The following is a 23,042-nucleotide window of genomic DNA, read 5'->3' on the forward strand; positions in this document are numbered from 1 at the left end:
AGCATATCGATATTAGGAAAATGCGACTTTTGGCAATGCAAACAGATTTAGCAAATAAACGATTATGTAGGCTACCGGATCCTACTTCTACCTCACTTTCACTCCACGAGTCCACGGTCAAAAAATGGCGGCAGAGGAAGGGAGCGTGTGATATGTCTGGAGTGACGACGAAACTGAATGTTTCCTTCAATTACTAAAAGTAGTAATGCCGGTAGTTGTTTACATCAGTTTTGGACATGAGACGCTCTCAATGACGTCATCTCACGGTGCCCTCTTCTTCTACGGGTGTTCCTTTGCATTTTCATTTTTCATGAGAAGTGCCACTTACTACTCCCAATACTCGCAAAACAATAATGAATGGAAACGTGCATAAATTTGCATTTTCTTTTGCAAATTTTCACAAAATTCGTTTAAAATTTGCGATACATTTGGATGGACACCCAGTTATTGTTTCAGCACAATTACTACCTCCGTTCTCGGTTCAGAGGCGAGACAACTCTGTCCCCCCATTCCACAATTTTACCTTTTATGCAGAATGGCGGTGCGACGTTATGGCATTAAAATTCCTGCCTCTGTAAAAGGGGCTACAAACAGCAGGGGAGCAGCAGAGGTAGCAGCAGAGGAGCAGCAGAGGAGCACGCCCCTAAATGACAAGAAATTGAGGTAGTGACACTCAACATAATTTTTGCTGTATGACTAATTTGGTGCAGACACTTAACCCCTGAAATTTACTCAGCAAACAAAAAATGTACTTAAACCATGGTTTTCTCTAACTTGGCTAAAGGCCATAAAGGGAATTTCCCAAAATGCTGAACTGAACTTTTCCTTGGAAAATCCTTCATTTGGGTCGTTTTTCTCTCCACATTAACACGAGCAGATGTTTCCAAGGGAGGCCAAAATGTGGGTAACTAACAATAGGTAAAATTAATGAGGTTGTCTGTATTAACATTAGTTTGATGGATTACAGCTGCTACAACAAAAAGTCAGTGAAGTTTGTTTTGTTTGTTGCAGTATTCAAATAATCCCTTCCTAGAAGATTATCACGTTCATTATATGATAGGAGCAATTGTCCTCCAGGTATTATTGAGCACGTTAAAGAGAATATCGCAGGTTAATCTTTGAAAATGCTAATTTTGGACGTCCTTGGCACTCATGTTATCTACCACAGTGCACACGAAGAATGCAAATGAAAAAATGATTTTCCTTCACTAGCTTCCCAGCGTTGTTTTTTTTTTTTGTGTAGAGCAGGTTAGTGTGTGCACATGAACATAACAACTTCAGCACTGAATATGTCTGTTTTTGTGTCTCTGACAGAGTTGTGTCTACTGAGATTAGACTTCAGCTTCCTGTAGTTCCTGTCCCCTTCCTGTCTCCTGGTCTGGTGGGGGGAGACGGCCGCCAACATCACTCACGTGCACAGCAACTGGGCAGGACACTCTTTAACCCCTCGTCTACTGTATAACAAAAGCCTCCTGCAGCACGTGCTGATGAGCTCAGCTTCTTTAAGTGTGTGTCATGGCGTAGTGAGATAAAAGGTGGGAAAGTGAGATGAAGAGAGGTGTTAATGTTTAACACTTTTTTCTGTCTTGTCAGTAGCAACGAATATCAATACATGTTGTGGTTGGTCTCTGTCTCAGGACAGGATGTGACCTAGTTAGGGAGAGAGCTTCATCCTGGACAGAAACCAAAGATGCTACACTGCTGTGGATGAAACTGACTGACCCAAAGGAATGAGGATTAAGCACAGGTCTGCAATACTTGACCTCTGAATGTTTTGGCTTAAGTTTACACTGTCATCACAGATTCACTGGAGTGAATCATTTCCAGTTAAAGCTGTGTTTTTCCCATTCAAGTCTGTTTCACACATGCACAACAAACCTGTAATTATCGAGACATTACCCAGAGGAGGCGTATGTGAGAATGCAAATGTCCGAATCAGTTGGATTGGACATTTAACGGACATTACCCTGCCAGCTCCCTAGTACAAAGTTCATGTGATGTCCGCTTCAGTCCATGTGTGTATACAGCAGGTACTAGTCCTGAAAAATCACAGTGACTGAGTGGGCATGCTGATGACGTTTCTATCTTGACCTCTGAATGTTTTGGCTTAAGTTTACACTGTCATCACAGATTCACTGGAGTGAATCATTTCCAGTTAAAGCTGTGTTTTTCCCATTCAAGTCTGTTTCACACATGCACAACAAACCTGTAATTATCGAGACATTACCCAGAGGAGGCGTATGTGAGAATGCAAATGTCCGAATCAGTTGGATTGGACATTTAACGGACATTACCCTGCCAGTTCCCTAGTACAAAGTTCATGTGATGTCCGCTTCAGTCCATGTGTGTATACAGCAGGTACTAGTCCTGAAAAATCACAGTGACTGAGTGGGCATGCTGATGATGTTTCTATCATTCTGCTAGTGCAAAACCGAAACAAATATCTGAGGGTGAATAAGTGGGGTCATCTACATGAAGACGGCAACTGTAATGTCTAACTCAAGGGTCGGCAACCTTTACAACTAAAAGAGCCATTATTGGCCGAAAAAAGGATCTGTCTGGAGCCGCATAGCATACTTGAATAAAGCTAACAGCCTATTAAGTCTAAATTAGCCCATCAACATTACAAATAGGTCTAAATCAGGATTCATTAATGTGATTTACTACAAAGTAGCTTCTCTGCAGTTGGCTATTTATAATTATTTACTACTTAAACTTTGCAGCGTTGGTGGTGAAAGCAAATAAATCTGTCCACACATTATTAAATCCCCTATCTTCCTCCAAGAGTTTTCCTTTTTTGGATGTGGAATCCATAGATTGCTTTGCTAGAGAGACTCTAGGCTCGCCACTGCTACTGAAGCTCTGCAAAATTTAGAGGAAAAGGCAAAAGGTCGTAGATATATGGTGCACAAAATACTTAATGAGATGGTAAAACATTTTCGATACAGGCAGCACATTTTTACAATTGAAGAATGCAACAATCACTTTAGGCCTACATTAATGACAAATAAAAATCTGAATGTTAAAACAACTCATCAATTTCCAGATAATTTTATGTCAAAGCCACAGGAAGCCACTGGAGAAGGTCTAAAATGCCGCATGTGGCTCCGGGGCCACAGGTTGCCAACCCCTGGTCTAAGGTAAGGGCCGAAGCCGAAATTCTCAGAAAAAGAAAATCAAGGAACGGCAAGAGACTCTGTTGTTTATGACCAAATAACGAACCAGCTACATGTAATCCGCACCATGTCCTGCCTCCTGGCCACTCTACCCAGGTGCCACCCCTTGCCTAAAACAATAGGTATTTCCAGTAGGTGAGAATGCTTCTGACACATACAACCTCCTGATGTGTGCTATATGTGTAAAATAAAAAACTTCCAACAATGTCCAGCCTTGATTCTCTCGACATTGTCCCGTGTACATATGAGAAAATAGCTTCAGAGTTATTAATCAATTCTCTACAACAATAAAGCTGTTTTCATATCTATTTGTTTTTCAGCCAAACAAACATTTTGAACCCTGGGCAAATCAGTTTTTCTAATTGTAGCCTAGTGTTAAATATTAATACATCTGTGTATCACAACTAGGGCTGTCCAGAATACTATTTTCTGGGCTCCAGAGCTTCCAAGCAGTCAACAACAAATAATCAAATCCCAATATTGAAGACAACAAATGCAAACTTTAATAGTCAAATATAAATAATAATAATAAAGAGAGGAAGGTATTTGATGAAAAGCTTATCTTTGGCGTTGGAACACAAAACAAATGTTGATTAATAGAGGCACCCAAAGGTATGTGTATAATTCATTTCCATTCCCTTTTAATTAAATGTGTTAAAGCGGAGGCAAAAACTGTTGCATTATTCACGGCACACAAGTTCACAGTGAATATTTACTTTAATCACAATGTTAAAAAAGAAGAAGACTTGACCCTCACATAAAATGCGAGGTTAAGGTTAAGAGAATACGAGACACTGACTTGATTCTGTGCCTTTTTATATCACTGCCTACGAGTAATGAGTTCTGACCCGCCGTGTCAACTGCTGAACAGCACTTGTGCATCTTGGACTCAAACAGCCTTTCTTCCTCAGACAAACAAAATCCACATAGCTGTGAGGCCAAAGATACTCCCGAAGAGACTGCACCACATGAAATATGAACATAATCTACAGAGAGGTGACGTCTAAGACTTTTTAACAATATATTAGACTGTTATTATTGAAAGTGTTTGCTGTTGGACGTGTGCACAACAGGAACTGACTAATAAGAAGTAAAAGCAATAGATTCGAACATTTAATTCACAACAGGAAGGAAGGAAGGATAAACCCTTATTTCTTTTTTTCTGGTTAAATCGTTAATCATTCAGAATTCAGTTTCTAAGTTGACACATTTAAGAACTCCGGGCTTTAAACACATAATTCGCTGTGCTACTCTCATACAGTGTGATTGATTAAATTGCCTTGCTTTACAGCATATTTCAGCTACTTTGGAATATTGATCTGCCACTGAGTGAATTCACCTCCCGCTACTTCCAATTATGGGCACCACTTTCTCAATCCCTCTTCAAAAATAACCCGGCTCTGTGAAAAACTGAAAGGCTTCTTGAGAACATTGTTGCAGGCTACACCAACTCCCTGGTGGCTTCCTGATACAGAATCCTATAAGAGGAGGAATGAATTACAAAGGAAAAGTTAAAAAGGCTTTTTTTTTTATCAGCTCAGTATATTTTGGGAGGGTACACTGCACTTTCTAAAACCTCTGCATTTCCACAAGCCATGCTGTCTTTAAATAAAGAATACTATAAGGTAAAAGGAGACAACATTTGAGATGATGGCTAAATAAAAAAGACCAACGCAGTGCCCGTCCAAAACATGCCTCTGCGGAACAGGCCGATTGCTTGGCCAGTGATATGGCTGCTTGCAGCTTTCTCAACAACCGCTCATACAAACACAAGTTTTAAGCTCTTCTTCTGCCACTGCCAATACCAACATTCCCAGTTAGAGAATGGGTGAAAAGTAAAGCAAGACAGTGTTTGCTTGGGGCCCCCAAATCACTTAATCCGCCCTTGAAAAACACACTCAAGTTGCGGCTACTCGCGGTCAGCAACACTAATGGAGGTATGAATTTCCAAATAAGCGTATCAGTCGCATGCTTTGACATTCACAGTTATAAAGTACATCATGAATTTAATTAGCCAAAGTAATTTGCGGGAGGCAACGTTGCTGTTACTGTAGGCGATCTGCTTGTGCTCGTTGACTCCAGGGAGGTGAAGAAGAGTCTGGTTGAAACGTCAGTATATCCAGCATCCAGCACATGTCCAAATTGTAGGGCTGTCCCCGACTAAGTATTTTCCTAGTCAACAGTCATTTAGGGCCATTAGTCTACAAGTTGGCTGCATGTTTACAATATTTAATTATTAAATTATATATTTTTGACGGGGCAACACAATGGTTTGAGTTGAAGGTGTGAGGGAGAATAGTAGGCTATCAGTAACATTGTTAACACTGTGCTACATTACAGAGAAATACAAAACCATACTAATGAACCTTCATTAATATAGGCCTATATTTTATCTACAAGTGCACGTCACACACTGAGCGAGCCGCCTGTTAATGACGCTGTCGGCAAAGCAGTAATGATTGTGCTAAGTGGCTAATGGGCATGAAGCTTCTTCCATGTTTCAGATGATACATCATGTTTGTAGTCGACCAATGAAGACGAGTTTACATATCACCTTGGGTTCGTCCTTCACCTTCTCAAAATGATCCCACACTTTGGATTTCCTGCCAAACATGTTATTAACTAGCCTGTGTAATAACCGCAGGTACCAGCCCTGGAAATTAAGGTGACTCCTGTCTGACTGCTGAGCGTGGCCACTTCCTGTGTCTGTCCTTTCAAATTAAATTTCCACATGGTCCAGTCACATAGGTTTTGATTCATTTTGGCAAGGTGCAGCTCCTAATAGTTTCATGTTTGTTTGTTTTGTTTTTTTTTTGCAACTAAGCGATCAATGAAATCTTGCGGACTAATGACCTTTCTGGTTGACTTATGTTTGGTCGACTATTAGGGAACAGCCCTACCAAATTGCACCAGATGCAACACTGCTAGCTGTTGGGTCCCCAGCAATATACCCCCGCCAAGTGTGAAGTAGATCAGATGGTCGTTTCTTAAGATATGTGAGGGACATATTAAGACAGACAGAGTTTCCTTGCTTTAGTTAGAACACGAACCGGTTGTGTGTGATATTGCTTTCAGAGACAGACAATCAGACTAATCATTTCCACTGTAACTTATTTCATTATGAAACTCCACGACTCGGGCTGTCTTGTTTTGTCAGAGCAACAGTATAAAACCCAAAGATATTCCTTTAACGATCATGTTTGACAAAGAAAAGCATTCATTTTTCCACATCTGAGAGTCTGGAAACAGGAGGTGTTTGGCATTTGAGCTTAAAAAATGATTGAAATTATTATTCTATTGCCAAAATAGTTCCCAGTTAACTTCCTGTTGATGGACTTATTAATTAATTGACTGATCGTTGCAGCTCTATCCATGACATTTCATTCCCTCTAAATCCAACTCTTCTCTTTTACATTTTTCATTCTTCCTCTTGTTAACACTCATTTCTTTCTTCCCTCATCATCCGAGCTCTCTTTACTTCAAAGTCCCTTTTTCGGATGACAATTACAAGGCTGCACATGCTTCTGAACTGTCAACTAAATGTTTAAAATGAAAAACTAAATAAATATATACAAACGTATCAAAACTCTCCGACAATATTGAACATTTTATTGTATTAAGGTATCTAGTTTCTGTTCCTACACTACGCTCTACCTGCTGCTGTCGATAAAAGGAAATGTGATATCTTAAAATGTGGGTCACATGTATTGATTAGAGTAGACAGACACATTTATACTCATCATGTGCACAGTAATTCTGCTTCTAGAGTGTGACTAACTCAAGGGAAAATACCATAACAATATTACTTCATTTTATTTCCTTAAAAACAGACAGCATGTGCAAACACGGTGAGGCAAGGAATGCCTCATTTTTGTGCTGCCTTTGAGTTTAAACACGGTGCATATTTCTTTGTCAGAGTCCTTGATTCTACAAGATAAAGAGGCAAGATTCTTAATAAACAGATGTGGGCTACACAGCACATCTTAACACTAAAAGACAATTCTGTGGTGATGGTCTTTATAGTCATGCTTTTGGTAAAAGTTTTACTTTGTTAGATGTTGTCAAAGGATACTGTCTGTGTGCAACTGCAGAGTAGCAGAGGAAAAGAGCTGAACGGAAACTCAAAGCAAAAGTCGTCTACTTGGAAAAGATGTTTAGATTGGGAAATGGTTCTCATTCAGTAATTAAATTTAGACATCATCTATCATCGCTGAAGGAAAAGAACATATTAAGAAAATAGAAAGCTGTCAAAATGTCTGTGTTTCTCACCACAGCACCGAGATCCTCATGAACCAGATTCAAGTCTGACAACTTTAGACAGACACTTCCCTGCTCCACGCCTGGGAGCTATCATACATCATCACACTGTGGTCAGAGCTGCCCTCTACAAACCAACTAGCCTCAAGTTGCAATCTCCTTTATAGAAGGCTTGAAGGCAGCTGCTGGTCTGTGAAGCCAGAGAGTTGAGCTGTGTCCTCACAGCAGAAGCACCATTAGAAAGTTCAGGTTGTGTGCTTGTTTTCAAACACTTTCTCCATCCTTCCAGAGGATATTCATCATCTTGTCTTCCCCTGTCCCCAGGGAGGGCCTGAGGTCAGGGTCAGTCATAGACTGGCATCCCTGTGGGGTGGACACTTTGAAGACACACAGCGCTGAAATCTGGGATGATCTTCCTACCCAGCAGGACTCTCTACCTCCCTGTGTTTGCTGTGTCTTCCAATAATTGGACCAGATAGTTAATCAGCTTGGTAACTGCCGGTATTGATTAATTATTAGCATGTTTGTGTCTTGTTTAATCATGAACAGAAAAGACTGGGATCCAATCCAAAGTGTTGTAATGTGTGTTCAGGCCTGGAATAATATATTATCCGATAGAGCTGCAGCAGTAAAATTAGCTCCTATTTGCTTGAGCGGAGTATGGAAATGGGAACTTTTATAAACTAACATATGACAGGTGACCTATCTTATTTCAAATCTGGCTTGATGAAAAACCCACATAGCTCCATCTACCGCTGCGATGCATCTAACAAACTCTCAATGAGCCCCAAAAATGTCGACTGCTGTACGTATAACAGAGCTGTTATCAAAGCCCTCACTAAAGCAGAATCTACAATTCATTTTAGGGGGGGTAAAAAAGAAATCTTGCAGCGGAAAACGCACACACACAGAGCGTTCAGTGACTAATCTGCAGTGGGAGGTGGACAGCTTGAAGCTAACAGTGCAGACTCCAGCTAAATAAACCATCTAAGGATTGACACATCTAAGTAGAGATACAAGAAAACAGACTCTCTGCGAGAATTCTTCTCTTGTATTCTGACACATCATGCTTTTTCATATTCAAACACGCTGAGAGCTAATTCTCTTCATCAGCCTATGTTATCGCTCCCCGAAGCCTGCAACTGGATGTTTGTGTGTCTGTGACCAATATATCTAAAATAAAGATTGATCCATCTCTTTGTATGTGAAGTCATTTGTTAGAGTACAAAGAGCGTCATCTGCTTTCATCGGCCCGGCCACATTATGTTTTCAGCAAGGGGCGCACTCTGTAGTCTACAAACTGAATTTCAAACCCACACTTTTTGTCCAATCTCTGAAAAATGGAGCGAGTTTAATCACACAATGACTCTTCCTCAAATGACTGGATGGAGCCGAGCGGAGAAAGCAATCAGCTATCATTAAAGCAGCGGCAATACGGAGGAACATGAGGGAGAGAACATTTTGTGTGCAGCACTCCTTAAAAAATAAAATACCAAGCTGCCAAAAAAAAAGGTGTTTAATGCGTCTTTAACAGAACGGACCCACTCCTATTTGGAGCATGACTCCCTCTTAAAGCTCTTCGCTGTGTGCAGGCTGTAGGAGGGCAGCTAGCGCACAGGAATGTCTCTGTTATGCCGTTGGTTCAGTGCAGTATATGAAAGCAGGCCCTGGGAGACATACTGAAGCCGTGTGCATGCATGAAGGTGGAAGCAAAGTGTGCACGTGGTCTCTAGGTTGATGTCGAACCAAGTGAATTGCATTTTAACTTAAAACGGGCATATCAAACAGGAGATGTAGGTCAACCTCTGACGCAGGGAGGAAAATATCCCAGACTCAAATTGAATCAAGCCTACTGATGGTGCATGCTTCAAGCTGAGAATTTTTTACATCAAGGTTGCTTTTTTTAATCAATTCTTGCACATCCAGCCTGCGACAACTCGCCGGCCTCGTGTTGCCTTCCCCCCCCCCCCCCCCCCCCTTCAGGATTTCATTCTATTTTTTGAATGTAACGACAAAAACACTGCAAGGCACAAGGCAACAGTGGCACGTAGAAATGCTTTTTTTTTTTTTTTTTTTGCTGCACAATGCTCAGCGTGCCTCAAATAATTGATATGTGATTAGTGTGCGAGATAAATGAGAAAGATGGACCTGAGATAAATAGCTCCTTCTCAGTTGTTGTCTCCTAATTACGAGCCTTTTTAATCCCTTTGTTATAATCACATATTCATCCCATCGCATATATCTCGCATATCTGGCCCCAGGTGTGTGTGATCACAGAATGCAAATAGGCAATATACACTTTGTTCATTATGCAGTGTGCAGACGTGCACCCTCCTTGCCCTCTCTGCACTTGCTCTTTCTATTTCGTCGACTCATGCCGGTCTCCCCATCTCTCCTTGACTCACTTCAAAGAGAAACCCCATCCCTCTAAAAGTGCCATTCTCCTTGGTGCTTATGGCTGATAGGCTGTGGCCTCATTCCCTCTCTGCTGCAGCCTGTCCCCATTGTGTCCCACTCTCAGAGAGTAGCGTGTGGGTGGAGGACAGACTGGCTCTCCAAAGTGAATGCCTGACATGGATGTATGGGCTGGGGGTGTATCCTCTCACCGAGCTAAACTATCATCCACCTGCAATTCCCGGCTGCCATATGCATCCTTCACAGCGAGAGGGGGAAAAGGGAGAGAGAGAAAGACACGGACTGAGAGTACTTGTGGCACTCGGATGCCTGTTTAACTCTTGAGGAAGCTAATCATCGGATTGAGGTACTGGGGATGATGGGCTACAGGCTTTCAGAGAGGGGGGAGGTTGCTTTAAATGCAAATCCCTTTCTTATAAAAATCGGTTCCGTTTAAAAGGATTTCTGGGAAACGATCCACATTTCCACGGCAGGGGAGACAGTCAGCAAGAGAAAACAGCATAGCACCAGTCAAACATCAAGGAGACAGAGGACGTGAAAAGAGTAGCAAAAGAAAAGGCTACATGTCTGTGAAAGAAGGGATTGGGGCTCAAGTAAGGCCTCTTAGATAAAAACACCCTTTTTGCGCTTGAGACACTTAGTGAGTTTTACTTTAAATTGAGAAGCATTACGCTATTCATCGTGCTAGTTATGTCACGAAGGGGGGGAAAGAATAAACACATTGGATCGAAAATGCGAGAGTATTTAGCTCTTAGGGAGTCGATGTCAATCGTTCCCTCCACCTAAAAGCAGTCTATCAGCAGATTACATAAATAGGAGCCTTACATGTTTTAACTCCATGTAAAGGAGACTGTTACATGATGTCTGGCTGAGTGGATATAAGCAACTGGTGAGTGTTGCAGCATTTGTTTAAAGAAACAGTTCACCCCAAAATCAAAAACACATATTTTCCCTCTTACCTGTAGTGCTATTGCTCAAACTAGATAGTTTTGGCGTGAGCTGCAGAGTGTTGGAGATATTGGCTGCAGAGATGTCTGCCTTCTTTCCAATATAATGGAACTAGATGGCACTCGGCTTGTGGTGCTCAAAGTGCCAAAAAATATATTTAAAAAAACTCAACAGCAATGTCTCTTTCAAGAAATCATGACCCGGTTACTCAAGATAAATCACAGACCTTGTTGTGGGCAGTTTCACATAGGAACTATTTTCTGTCTACCAATCTACATCCACCAACTGAATCACAACTTAGAAGGAAGCGTGCATTTGCCACCTGCTCACCTAGCTAATGTTAGATGCACACTTCCCTCTGCATCGTGATACATAGGCGGGTGTAGATCGGTAGAAAGAAAATAGTTCCTACATGAAACTGCTCACTACAAGCTCTGTGAATTGTCTTGAGTAACCGGGTTATGATTTCTGGAAAGAATTCATGTGTGTTTTTGGCGCTTTGAGCACCACAAGCCAAGTGCCATCTAGTTCCATGATATTCAAGAGAAGGCAGACAACTCTACAGCTGATATCACCAACACTCAGCAACTCACACCACAACAATCTAGACTGATAAACAGCACTACAGGTGAGAGGAAAAATTTGTATTTTTGGTTTTGGGATTACAGTCCCATTAAGGCAAGATACAGATGTGCACTGGCTTCCCTTGCTGCCTCCACCCCCCTCTACCAATCAACAGCTCTGCACAAAATTGTCAGCAAGCCTGTGCCGGTGGGGAAATTCGAGCATCTTTGTCAACCCACTCACATTAGAGCATGAAAATCTATATCTGCCTTTATTATTTTTTCCCCACATCACATATGCATGTAGATATTGTTTTTCATTTACAATATGTTTTAAATCCTGTAACTCTAATGGAAATGTTAATTCATTACACAGTTATCTCATTACTCCCACTTGGCCCCTGGCGTGTCTACTTGTAGCTGTGTGAGCCCATTGTTCAGGATGGAGGCAGCACGTGTGTCATTTCAAGTGCAGAACAAAAGACGGTCATGTCAACTCTCTTGTATGGCATTGCTTTGGTTTGGGAGTGTGCGATATGGAACAGACCACCGCTGTGTGTAAAGTTTACAACGAACAGCATGACACTTCACCCCCTCTTTCCATCAGCAGAGGCTAAAAAAGTGCAGCCGATGTTTCTCGTCCCTAACAACAAGTCTTGCTTCTGCTAAACAAATCACAGTGGCAGCTGCACTCTCTTGTTGCATACTTTGTGAAAAGATGATTTGTAAATGGAAGGAGGTAACAGCTGCATTAACATACCATATTGCAGATGCTGGAGATTGCAAGTGTATAAGATGGATTTACAACGCTGTAAAAAGTAGAGCCGCTAAGTAGAAGCCTCCCGGCTAAAAATAATCAATTTTGCTAAAGAGACGCTGCCTTTACTTGACAGCAGTGCTCAGGAGACAAATGCACATCAACTTCAGAATCACAGCTTTTTCTCCACCACAACTGATCTACAGTCAGGGGGCATGAACACATGTAAGAAGAGCATCATGGTCATGTTTTCATGCTAATTTAATTTTTTGCATTAGATAACCTGAGAGAAAAAGTGGGAAATTTAATGAAAACAAAATGCAACAAAGTGTAATGGAAACAGACTTAATTGATCATGACGTACATGAACCATGTGACTTAATAGAAAGCTTCTACTCCACTGAAAATAAAAGATGGCGGCAGGCGAAAACATCAGATATGCATGGAGCAGTAAGGAAACCGCAACCTTCTTCAAAATAATATCTAAAAAAGAAACATAATTGCCATTCTTCATCACATATATCAATTTTGCTAGTTATTTTGTCAATTATATTTTCCATTAATCCATTAGTTGTTCGGTCTATAAAATGCTAAAAAAAGAAAAAGAAAATGTCAATCAGTGTTTCCCAAAGCCCAAAATGACATCCTCAAATGAATTGTTTTGTCCACAACCCAACAGTATTAATTTTACTGACATTGACAACTCAAGAAACTTGAAGATTTTGACATTTAAGAAGCTCGAATCCAAGAATTTGGACTTTTTGTTTTCATAAAAAAATGACCCAAACCACTTTATTGATTATCAGATTAGTTGGCAATTTTTTAAATACTTGACGACTAATCAATTAATCGTTGCAGCTCCAGCTTGAGCCCTTGTTTGACTGTTCTTCTGCCTTGATTAGTACAATTCTTATTTGCGTGACAGTAGCGGATGGACACATTCATTAATTAGCATTTTCCTTTGCTGATTTGTGTTACACCTCAGATGATCACACAGGTGATTCAGCAGCACCAGCTTTCAAAAATGCCCTCTAGCCATGGAAATTGGATGGGACGGAATAGAATATTCATCCACCAGGGTTGAAAATCGTCCTTACAGTCTAGATGAGCACCGACAACTTTGCACCACATCTGAAAATGGTGTTAATATCATTTAAGCCGTGGACCTGAACAGGTGGGAAAGACCGCAGTGCTTTTGTCACCGGCTGCATCTTACCATTGGAAAGAGAGAGAAACTGTATGTGCAAGGAGTAACGAGGGGCAGGGAGGAAAAACAAAATGGGTACTTTACAGGTTGAGCTTGTGTGTGGGAGGATAAGGAACATTTATGGCTTACATTTATAATGCCAAATATGTTTTAAACATGCAGTAGGGTTACATTAGTGGGAATTATTAATACTGGATAAAAAGCTTATGTCTTTACAGTTTAAGGCCTTGGTTATACTTTTCTGTACATGATACGTTTTTTACTTCGGAGGCAAGGCAGAGAAAAAGTGTTTGTTTTTTCTGTGTGTGCATCCTCATTACTAATTTCCACCCAGAGCATGTTATTAATTTCCAGCCAAAGTAATTATCTGATCAAGAGGTCCGTGTTTTAATCTTCATGGAGACAGAGGGAAGAGAGATCCACGCGCTGAACGAGCAAGTGGTGTGTGTAAGTGAGTCATTTATCCTTTAGTTAGAAAAGGAGGAGAGATTTGGCAGCTGTGAGCTTCATCTACCCTCCCATCAGTTCATTACAGAATTCCCTACTAGGTGGAGAACAAGGGGGAGGACGATCCAGAGTGTGCTGGCAGAGGAGCGGGCCATTACCCAAGGCACAGAAACCAGACATCTTGTTCACACTTGGCAAGACACAGATGTTCTGGAGTCAGTTGACAAGGCGCTACGACCCCTCAGCTCCCGTCTACATGTCTGTCCTCCACATCGAGTCTCTGCTGCACCTGTTTGGATCCGGCATCTTGTAAACATCAGCAGGGGGGAAACTGAGCCAAATCGAATCAGACTAGTCTTGATTTTCTAAAGAGACATGTTTGATGATTCTGCTCCCAAAAACCTGTTCTCTACCCACACATAGATCTGAGGTCAAGCATCTCTTAGGTCCCAGAGAGAAAGAAGGAAGAACAAAAACTCAAAAGTTGAGTCAGGGGTAGGATCCCAGCTGTGGACCCTATACATGCCGCAGCTAGAGAAGAAGCTACACCTCCTCTAAAGGTCTGATCCCTGCTGTCTCCCAGAAAACTCTGACTAAATGTTAAATGACTGGGAAAATCCCAAACTCCTCTCTTGAAATACAATGTCAACAACGGTTTTCCCACAAGAATTCAGACTCTCGGTAGCTGCGGTAATTTAACATCTTCATTTGATGGGTGTGTGTGTGCACAAGCAGCAAATCCAAGCTTTCAAAACACCCATCAAAAGAAAAAAAAAAAGGGTGATTCCACATACTGTTCACTACATCCATGTGTTTGTGCAGCCTACTGAAGTCCGACCCTTCAAGAAAGGGCATTTAGTGCCGGCAGATGCATGGCGTCCAGGCTCAAACCCGAAGCAGTTGACAGATTCATGTTCCTGCCACAGAGCATGTGAAGTCATGCATGTTCATGGTGTTCCTGTTTACAGCAACTAGTGATTGGAATGAACAAACTTGGGGAAAAGTTGCATTGTTAAGAGGCCCATTGTTTTCATGGCAAATTTATTTTTTAGTCACAAAACACCCACTTCATGTAACATGTTGGGAATAAGGAGAAATGGCTGTTGCGTCACGATGTTTACATGCAAGATATATTCATGTTTTTGCCCTTATTCCCAAAAAGACGATATTCCTACTAAGCTGTTTGGATTTCTAATAAAAAATGAACATTACCCTAATATTCCCCTTCACATGGAGCCGTGCATACTCCGAATCATGTGCCCAAACACGTCGTTTATCATGTTAAAATAAGGAAAAGTGCCTTCATGAAGAGATTGGCATTACGATATTTGCACATATCCAAAAACCTGTTGCTACTAAAGTATTTTATAAGGTTTAAAGGTAGTTATGCCTCTTACATTTCTGTTTCCGACCAGAAATTTTGGGCTTTCCTTGTGGGCATGCATCTATTCCCCAGCGTTGCAAACTGTTGGCGAGTTGGTTTGTGTACAACGAATCACAATGCACAGAGCGGTGTGTTGCAAACTGCGGGTAAACCCCAACTGATACGCATGTCCAAATAATCCTCCTAAAACCTGAATAATACCAGCACGTCCCACATGTCTAAATCGGAAATGCTACATTCAGAATAAGGCCTAATTCAGAATATGCTGTTTACATGAGCTGTATCAAATTCAGCATACTGGTATATCCTGAATAATAGAATATGTGTGCATGTAAACACACCCGATGTTTTGTATTAATGTGCGTATATATGTGTGTATTCTTTTTACTACTGTGAGTGAGGGAAAATGAGATCTAGAAACACACTTGTTATGCCACAATGTCACCCTAAGCAGCTGCGTGTGTGAGCCTAAAACAGTAGCACCCGAGAATAGCATGGAGAATAAAGAGTAGTCTTCACAGGAACACAACAGCATGCAGCCTACACAGCAGTGAGGTACTTTTAAAAACCCTGCGGTTCAACAGCTCTTAAAGAAACCTAGTTGGGATGCTTTGATCCTCGGTAAAACACAGGCCTGTTATTTCCAAAGACCATTTCTATCAAAGGTTTTATGGAAAGTTGTCTCCGCAGCATTCTTAACAAACTCAAATCAGTTTTCAGCTCGCTCCGCAGCACTGAAACTTCCCCATTAATGTCACAAAAAGACTAAAGAGATTAAAAATAAATAAACACCCGGGCCTTCTAGTTGACTGTGATGTGTCAGTGTGGCTCACTGAGGCTCAGTCTTCCACCCCTGCATTAAGCCAATTATCCAGACACTGGCCCTGTTGTTATGCTGATGATGCCGAGCTATACACGCCTGCGAAACCAGACAATTTAAAAGCATCGTTTTCTTTAACATTATGACAGCTAATTTCAGACTGTCTTATTTGTCCCTCCAGGGATCACAAAGCTGATCCAGGACAAATTGCCTGTTAATGTCAAGCCGGCTGCCAAAAGCTAATATAAATCATGATGCAAATTATATATCTGATACAAAGAGTTTGATGGGGGTTTTTTCTTCTTGAAACTGAATGTAAAAGCGAAAATGTGTCACACAGATCTGTACATCAACCCACAGAAAATCACAGCAGTCCTGTATTAGCCTCAGTGCACTGAATGGTTTATTATTGATTTTAGGGTAAGCTGGTCAGGGGTCCCTGGGGTGCAGCCTGGGGACCCTTTAATGACTTGAAAGTGAAAACTAATAGTGACCAGGTCTTAGAAATTGACTTCCTGGAGATATCAGGAGGGGGAAAGTCAATATTTTTGTCATTTCTTGTGGATTTGTGGGGGGGATGCTTTCAAAATAAGCTAAAGAACATCTCTGTACTGAGATTCATACTGTGCATGCCACATACAACATTTCTAGTGATTTTGCAGCCACATCCTGCCATGATATTTCTATGACTATTCCCCTCAGATTTACGTAAAGTTCTTGCATATCTTTGCACAGCATGCTCTCCACATTTCTTGTGGTTTTACTGCACTCCCTTTCGGGGAAGGTGCAGGATGTACTACTAATTGGACATCTCACTCAGCCATGAAACCACAGAAAACAAGTCTAGGCAGCATTTGAAGGGAAAAACTCCAGACTCACCTTCCTCTGCAGAAGCCAGGAGAGCCCAGTCCAGAAAAACGCACCCCAGCAGCACAATGCTCCTGCATGTCAGCTCCATTGTGCTGTCACTAAATGGTAAAAAATGAACCCACTTGTGTTTTGTCTTGAATTAAAAATCAAGTGGCACTGGCAGCTCGGCTGTGCACTCACTGACCGCAGACCAGTCCGCATTTAAAGTGGACTTCAGTTCAGAGAGCCTCACACTGTGGTCTGGTCAAAACACTGCAGTAAAAAAAATACACTTTGCCTAAGTGCGGTTTGGAGTCAATGTGAATATGAAGCACCTTTAACTGGTGATGCAGCTCTTTAAATAACAAGTGATAACAGTACAGACTAGAAACTTCTCTGAATCGTCCAACTTTGTGTTGTGGTGAAAGCGTGGGCAGAAAACAACCAGCTGTACTGTGTCAGCTCCTCTCCAGGCTCGGTCCTGTGTCAGCACTGAGGGTGCATGGTCCAAACTTGTTGTATCCTCGGCTTTAATACGCTCTTTGTGCTCCACACGACTTCTCCCAAATTCTCCCCCTCAGCTTGATGACCGAGCAAGCTGAATCCGCAACCAGGGCACCTCACTGCATTTGTGTTAGTTGCAGAGAAAATCCTCATCATCACTCGGTTCATACCTGCTTCCACATCTTCTCCTCATGTTCTGCAAACAATCCAGCAAAGTGTTGTTTTCCTTTTTCCTCCCCTTTAAAGCACCAGACTATTTTGGCTGCGGGAAAAAAAATCCACGAAAGGTGGTGGGGATATTGTGCGACACGTCTCGCCTGGCCTGGATTAACAGGCATGAATGAGACTGAAACTGGGAGGAAAATGTCCCGGTTGTTCCCGGGATACGTCAGCACACTGCTCAGACAGCGGATACTAAAAGTTGTGCGCTAAAGTAGCTCGTTGGGCTGACTACTGTACGCTGGTCACCTAGGACTTCATCACCGCATCAAACCCGGAGTCGAATGGCACCATCAGACTCCGCCCACTCTCGTTTCCATAGCAGCAGAGTCAGGAGCACGCGATAAGATAGGGAATTTCCGTTGGGCGCCTTCAAAATAAAACCTATATTAACAAACATTTAGAAAGTAGTGAATATCCAAAATTAACCCTTTCATGCATTAATTATTACTACCGGAGGATACAAATATATAATTGCAATAAAGTGATGAAAAAAAGTCCATAAAAACAAAATAAGGAGCAGCAATGTCTATCAAGAATTATAAACAGCAATTAAAAAACAGTAAAAACACGAAAATAATTAAGAACGAAAGTTACAATGGTAACTACGGTTCTATGAGTCCCTACTGACCGCCAGAGGCGGTGCATAAGCACTGGATAACTCCACCCGTGCTAGCGCATGTCGAGTACGAATATCAACAATGTCACCCGTGACCCCTGCGTGAACTCCGGGAGGCTATATCTTCCGGTGTCAGCAGGTGATCTGTTCCTAAAAAATGCTCGCGAGCGCGCGAGGATTCAGAGTGACCAGACACTCTGGCGGTCATCCAGGACTCATAGAACCATAGTTACCATTGTAACTTTCGTTCTATTTCGTCCCTACTGACCGCCAGAGGCGGTGCATAAGCACTGGATGACACATACCAACAACATCACGAAGAATCCCCCAGACCTACCTCACTGATCAGAAGTCCTGTGGCGGAGGACCACGCCCAACGGGTGGGGAGCAGCAACATTGAGGCGATAAAAGAGATGGAACGTGGAAGGCGACGCCCAAGAAGCCGCAGCACAGATGTCTTCTAGTGAAACACCCCTCAGAGCAGCCCAGGACGTGGAGACCCCCCGCGTCGAATGGCACCTGACCCCGGCTGGCAACGGACGGCCAGTGACCCTGTAAGCATAGGAGATGGTATCCACAATCCAATGTGACAGGTGCTGTTTAGAGAGGGCACAACCTCTGTTATGACCCCCATAGCACACAAACAATTGGTCTGTTCGTCCCACAGGCGCAGTGGCATTGAGGTAAGCAGCCAGGGTCCGTACAGGACACAACAACTGTGCTCCACAGTCAGCCAACGGGGGGTCGAACCGAGCCAGATGAATCGGCCGGTTGAGATGGGTGCGTGGCAGCACCTTTGGCAGGAACGCAACGTTCGGCCAGAGAGTCACCCACGAACCATCCAGTCCCCAATGCAGGCAGGACTCTGACGGAGAGAGCAGGCAGCTCCCCAACCCGCTTTGCTGATGTGACAGCAAGGAGGAAGGCTGTCTTCATTGACAACCACTTAAGATCAGCCTGGGCTAAAGGCTCAAAGGGCGAGGAAGACAGGACATCCAGCACCAGGGAGAGATCCCATGCCGGAACCCTGGGGGCCACCGGAGGCCGCAGCCACAGCGCCCCCCTGAGAAAAGAAGACACCAACCGCTGGCACCCCACGGTGGCATTCTCAACCAAAACATGTCGCGATGAAATTGCCGCCACATACACACTCAAGGTGGAAGGAGTGCGACCATCCTCCAAGAGAGACTGGAGAAACTCCAGAATGGTGGCCACCGTACAAGAGGCAGGATCCTCCCCCCTGCCTGCACACCAGGCAGAGAACCTCCTCCACTTGCACTCATACTGGAGGCGGGTGGATGGTGCACAAGCATGCGAAATGGTGCACCTGACCGACTCAGTGCAAGCAGTCAGGAGCGGGTCGGGCCCTGCAGTGGCCAGACCCAAAGCTGGAGACGGCAGGGGTCGCGGTGCCAAATCCGACCCCCCAGCTGTGACAGGAGATCCATCCTCTCTGGGAGGCGCCATGGCGAGCCGCAGCAAAGCCTCCGCAGCAGTGGAAACCAAATCCTCCCTGGCCAGAACGGGGCCACCAGGAGGAGACGGTGGCCCTGTTGAAGGACCCGCTGCAGCGTCGGGAGGATCAGAGGCAATGGCGGAAAGGCATACAGGAGGCCGTCGGGCCACTCGTGCCCTAGGGCATCCCGTCCCAGAGGACTGTTCCCCTCTGTCCAGGAGAACCAGAAGGGACAATGAGTTGACTCCCTCGAGGCAAAAAGATCCACCTCCACCCTGCCGAAAATGCCCCAGACCATCCCCACGACCTCCAAATGAAGCCTCCATTCCCCCGGAGGAGGCTTGTGTCGGGAAAGGAAGTCAGCCACCCGATTCTGGTCGCCGGACAGCCACACAGCCCGCAGGCTGGACAGACAGGGAGCGGCCCATGTAAACAGGCGCCGGGACACACTTAACAGTCGCACCGACTTGGGGCCCCCCTGATGGTTGATCTGGGAGACAACAGCCTTGTTGTCTGACCGGATCAGCACGTTTCCCCTGCAGGTGCGATAGAAAGTGCCTGAGAGCCAGATGGACGGCCCGCAGCTCCAGCACATTGATGTGGCATGCGTGGTCCCGGACAGACCACTGTCCCTGAGCCGGCCTGCCACGCCAGACCGCACCCCATCCTGAGCGGGATGCATCCGATGTGACGGTCTCCCGAAAGGATGGGATAGCACCCAGGGGCGCACCCCCCAGCAGGAACGCCCGGTCCCTCCAAGGCGCCAGGGCGCGAATGCATGCCTGTGACACAGTGATCAGTCTGCGCCTGTGGAGCTTGGGGTCCAGGCGAAAACCGTTCAGCCACATTTGGAGGGGGCGCAATGACAACATCGACGCGGCCGTCAGCTTGCCCAGTAAGCGAAGATACATGACGAACGGCAGCCGCTTGCCCCTCCTGAAGAGAAGAAGGAGTCGGAGAATGTCGTCCACACGACGCTCTGACAGGTAGGCCCTCATGACCACAGAGTCCAGGACCAGACCTAGGTAGGCGGCCCGCTGGGTGGGGACCAAACAGCTCTTCTCCACGTTGACCGTGAGGCCCAGCCAGGCCACATGTGTCAGAAGGCGGGCCATATCCTGGACCACCTGGGCCCGGGAAGGTGCGCACACCAGCCAATCGTCCAGGTATGGCAGCACCTTCATGCCCCCAGCCTGTAACGGCGCCAGAGCCGCTGCCACGCACCGGGTAAAGACCCTGGGAGACAGGGAGAGCCCAAAGGGGAGCACCCTGAACTGATAGTGGCGGTCCTGAAAGGCAAATCGCAGGAAGGGCTGATGATGAGCCGCAATGGGTACATGAAAGTACACGTCCTTCAGGTCGATGGACGTGAACCACTCACCTTGCCGGATCACGCGCATCACGTCCGCTGAGGTCAACATATGGAACGGTAAAAACTTTAAGTACCTGTTTAGGCCGCGTAGATCCAAGATGGGACGGAGTCCGCCGTCCTTCTTGCTGACAAGGAAGTAGGTCGAGTAGAGTCCCCCGGGTTGAAGGAGGGGGTCCACCGGTGTGATGGCGCCCTTGTCCAGGAGGGTGGACAGCTCCTGGGCTAAGGCTTGGGCCTGGGCCGAGTCGTGGATGACTGTCGTGGTGACCCGGCCAAAGGCTGGGGGCTGGCGTTGGAACTGCAATTCGTAACCCCGGGTCAGGGTGGCAACTACCCAGGGGTCTGGCGAGCAGGCAGCCCAGTGACTGAGCTGCTGCTGGGAAAAGCAGCCGACGACCGGCCCCGTGGCCCTAGCGCCGAGGCCCCCGGCCCTTGGAGGAGCCGGAAGTGCGGCGGTCGGGCTTGGGGTCCTGAGGCTTCCAAGGTGAGCGGTGCAGAGTGGAGCGAAGGTCACCCGCTGACTTCCTCTCGTCCCGCCGCCGTTGGCCACCCCGGGGAGATTGTCGTGGCGGACCCTGAGGGGCAGATGGAAAACTCCTCGAGCTGCCCCTGGAAACAGGTGCTCTCTTATGGAGGCTCGCAAGCCGCCGCCTGGTGTCGTCGGCCTCAGCGGTTCGGTCCAGTGCATCCAGAGCAGCAGAGCCAAACAGCTCTTCAGGTTCTGCTGGCACCCGGCGAAGGACCCTACAAGTCGCCTCTGTCAGAGGTGACTGTGCCAACCAGACATGACGGCGAGTGTGGACAAGCGTCGACATCAGCCGTCCCAGCTCCCTCGTCTGGTAGGCAAAAGCCTGCAGTGACGCATCACACATGTCGCGGACAGAGTCGTCCACCTGTGCATCCTGTAGGGAGGCTGAGAGGGCAAGGAGTAAGTGGGAGAGGGTGTTCCCCAAGCGGCCGACACGTGCTGCTGTGTTGTAGGCCTTGCAGATGTAATCGTCCGTAACCTTACACTGCGCAGAAGGGCACTTAGGGTCGGACTTCATCGCCTCATCCGGAGCCACAATCAAGGCTGCGATTGGAGGCTCAACCGCCGGCATGTGGAGGAGCCCCACCGACTCGGCATCCTCCATGGCAGCCAAGGCCCGATCATCCGACCCCGGCCTGGTGAGGGCTGAAGTGTCCCTCCAACAGGAGTGCAGCTCCTTCAAGAAGTCCGGAGAATGCGGCACTGTAACCCTCGCCGGGGGAGGGTTGTGCCTATGGAACGCACTGGGAGCCTGCCCCTGGCTTGGGGCATCGAGCTGTAGACGTGCCAGGGCTGCTTGGATGATCGCCCCCATGGAGGAGTCATCAGACCCCCACCGAGAACTCTGGGCAGAGGAATGGGAGGAGCCTGCCGCCGTCAGAGGGGCCGGACTACCTTGTGAGTCCCGAAACTGACTCGACGAAGCTGCGATGGAAAGCGCATCGTCCAGTGGCAGTGGTGACTCCTGGGCCGGTACAACAGCAGGAGGTGCCACCCCACCAGCAGGCTGGAGATTCATGAGGAGCGCCTTCATGTGCTCCATGTCAGCAGCCAAGCGGTCAACCTTGGAGGAGAATATATAGAAATATATATATGTATGTATATAAGTCTGACAAACACAACTGAGCTGGGAGAGGGTAGCAGAAACACCACCGTCACCAATCACAATTGAATCCTTCACTTTGAATCCCAAACTGCAAAAAAAAACAGAGCACAGTTATCAGAATTCAACTTCCACTGACCTGCTCACACAGCCGTCAGCAGCTGCAGGCAATGCTGGAAGCGGGGGGCGGGGACGCCGCCATACCAGCAAAGCCACAATACTAGAGCAGGGACAACGACATACATGCAATTGTGCAACACGCTGGCCACAGCCCCTGGGAGGACGAGCGTCAGCCCGTTACTCCCACCACAGAGGCACGAGGCTGCCCAGGGCCAGCAACACATGAAACCAACAGCAAACACTTACGTACACCTCAACGCACGATCGCAAGAAGAATGAAGGAACAGATCACCTGCTG

General features: G+C 45.4%; 1 protein-coding gene and 1 pseudogene across 1 annotated transcript in view; both read right to left on the bottom strand.

Moving 5' to 3' along the window:
• ephb4a (eph receptor B4a) overlaps positions 1-17,838 on the bottom strand; it is a 45,532-nt gene extending 27,694 nt beyond the window's left edge. Inside the window, exon 1 of the mRNA XM_033644547.2 lies at positions 16,854-17,838. Coding sequence (XP_033500438.2) covers positions 16,854-16,932 — 79 coding nt within the window. The 5' untranslated portion in view covers positions 16,933-17,838. The remainder of the gene's footprint in view (positions 1-16,853) is intronic.
• Positions 17,839-19,362: 1,524 nt separating this feature from the next.
• Positions 19,363-22,564, bottom strand: LOC117269804 (uncharacterized; annotated as a pseudogene).
• Between the last annotated feature and the right edge of the window lie 478 nt (positions 22,565-23,042).

This window comes from Epinephelus lanceolatus, chromosome 11 (genome assembly GCF_041903045.1).
Source record: "Epinephelus lanceolatus isolate andai-2023 chromosome 11, ASM4190304v1, whole genome shotgun sequence".
NCBI classification, from domain to species: domain Eukaryota; kingdom Metazoa; phylum Chordata; class Actinopteri; order Perciformes; family Serranidae; genus Epinephelus; species Epinephelus lanceolatus.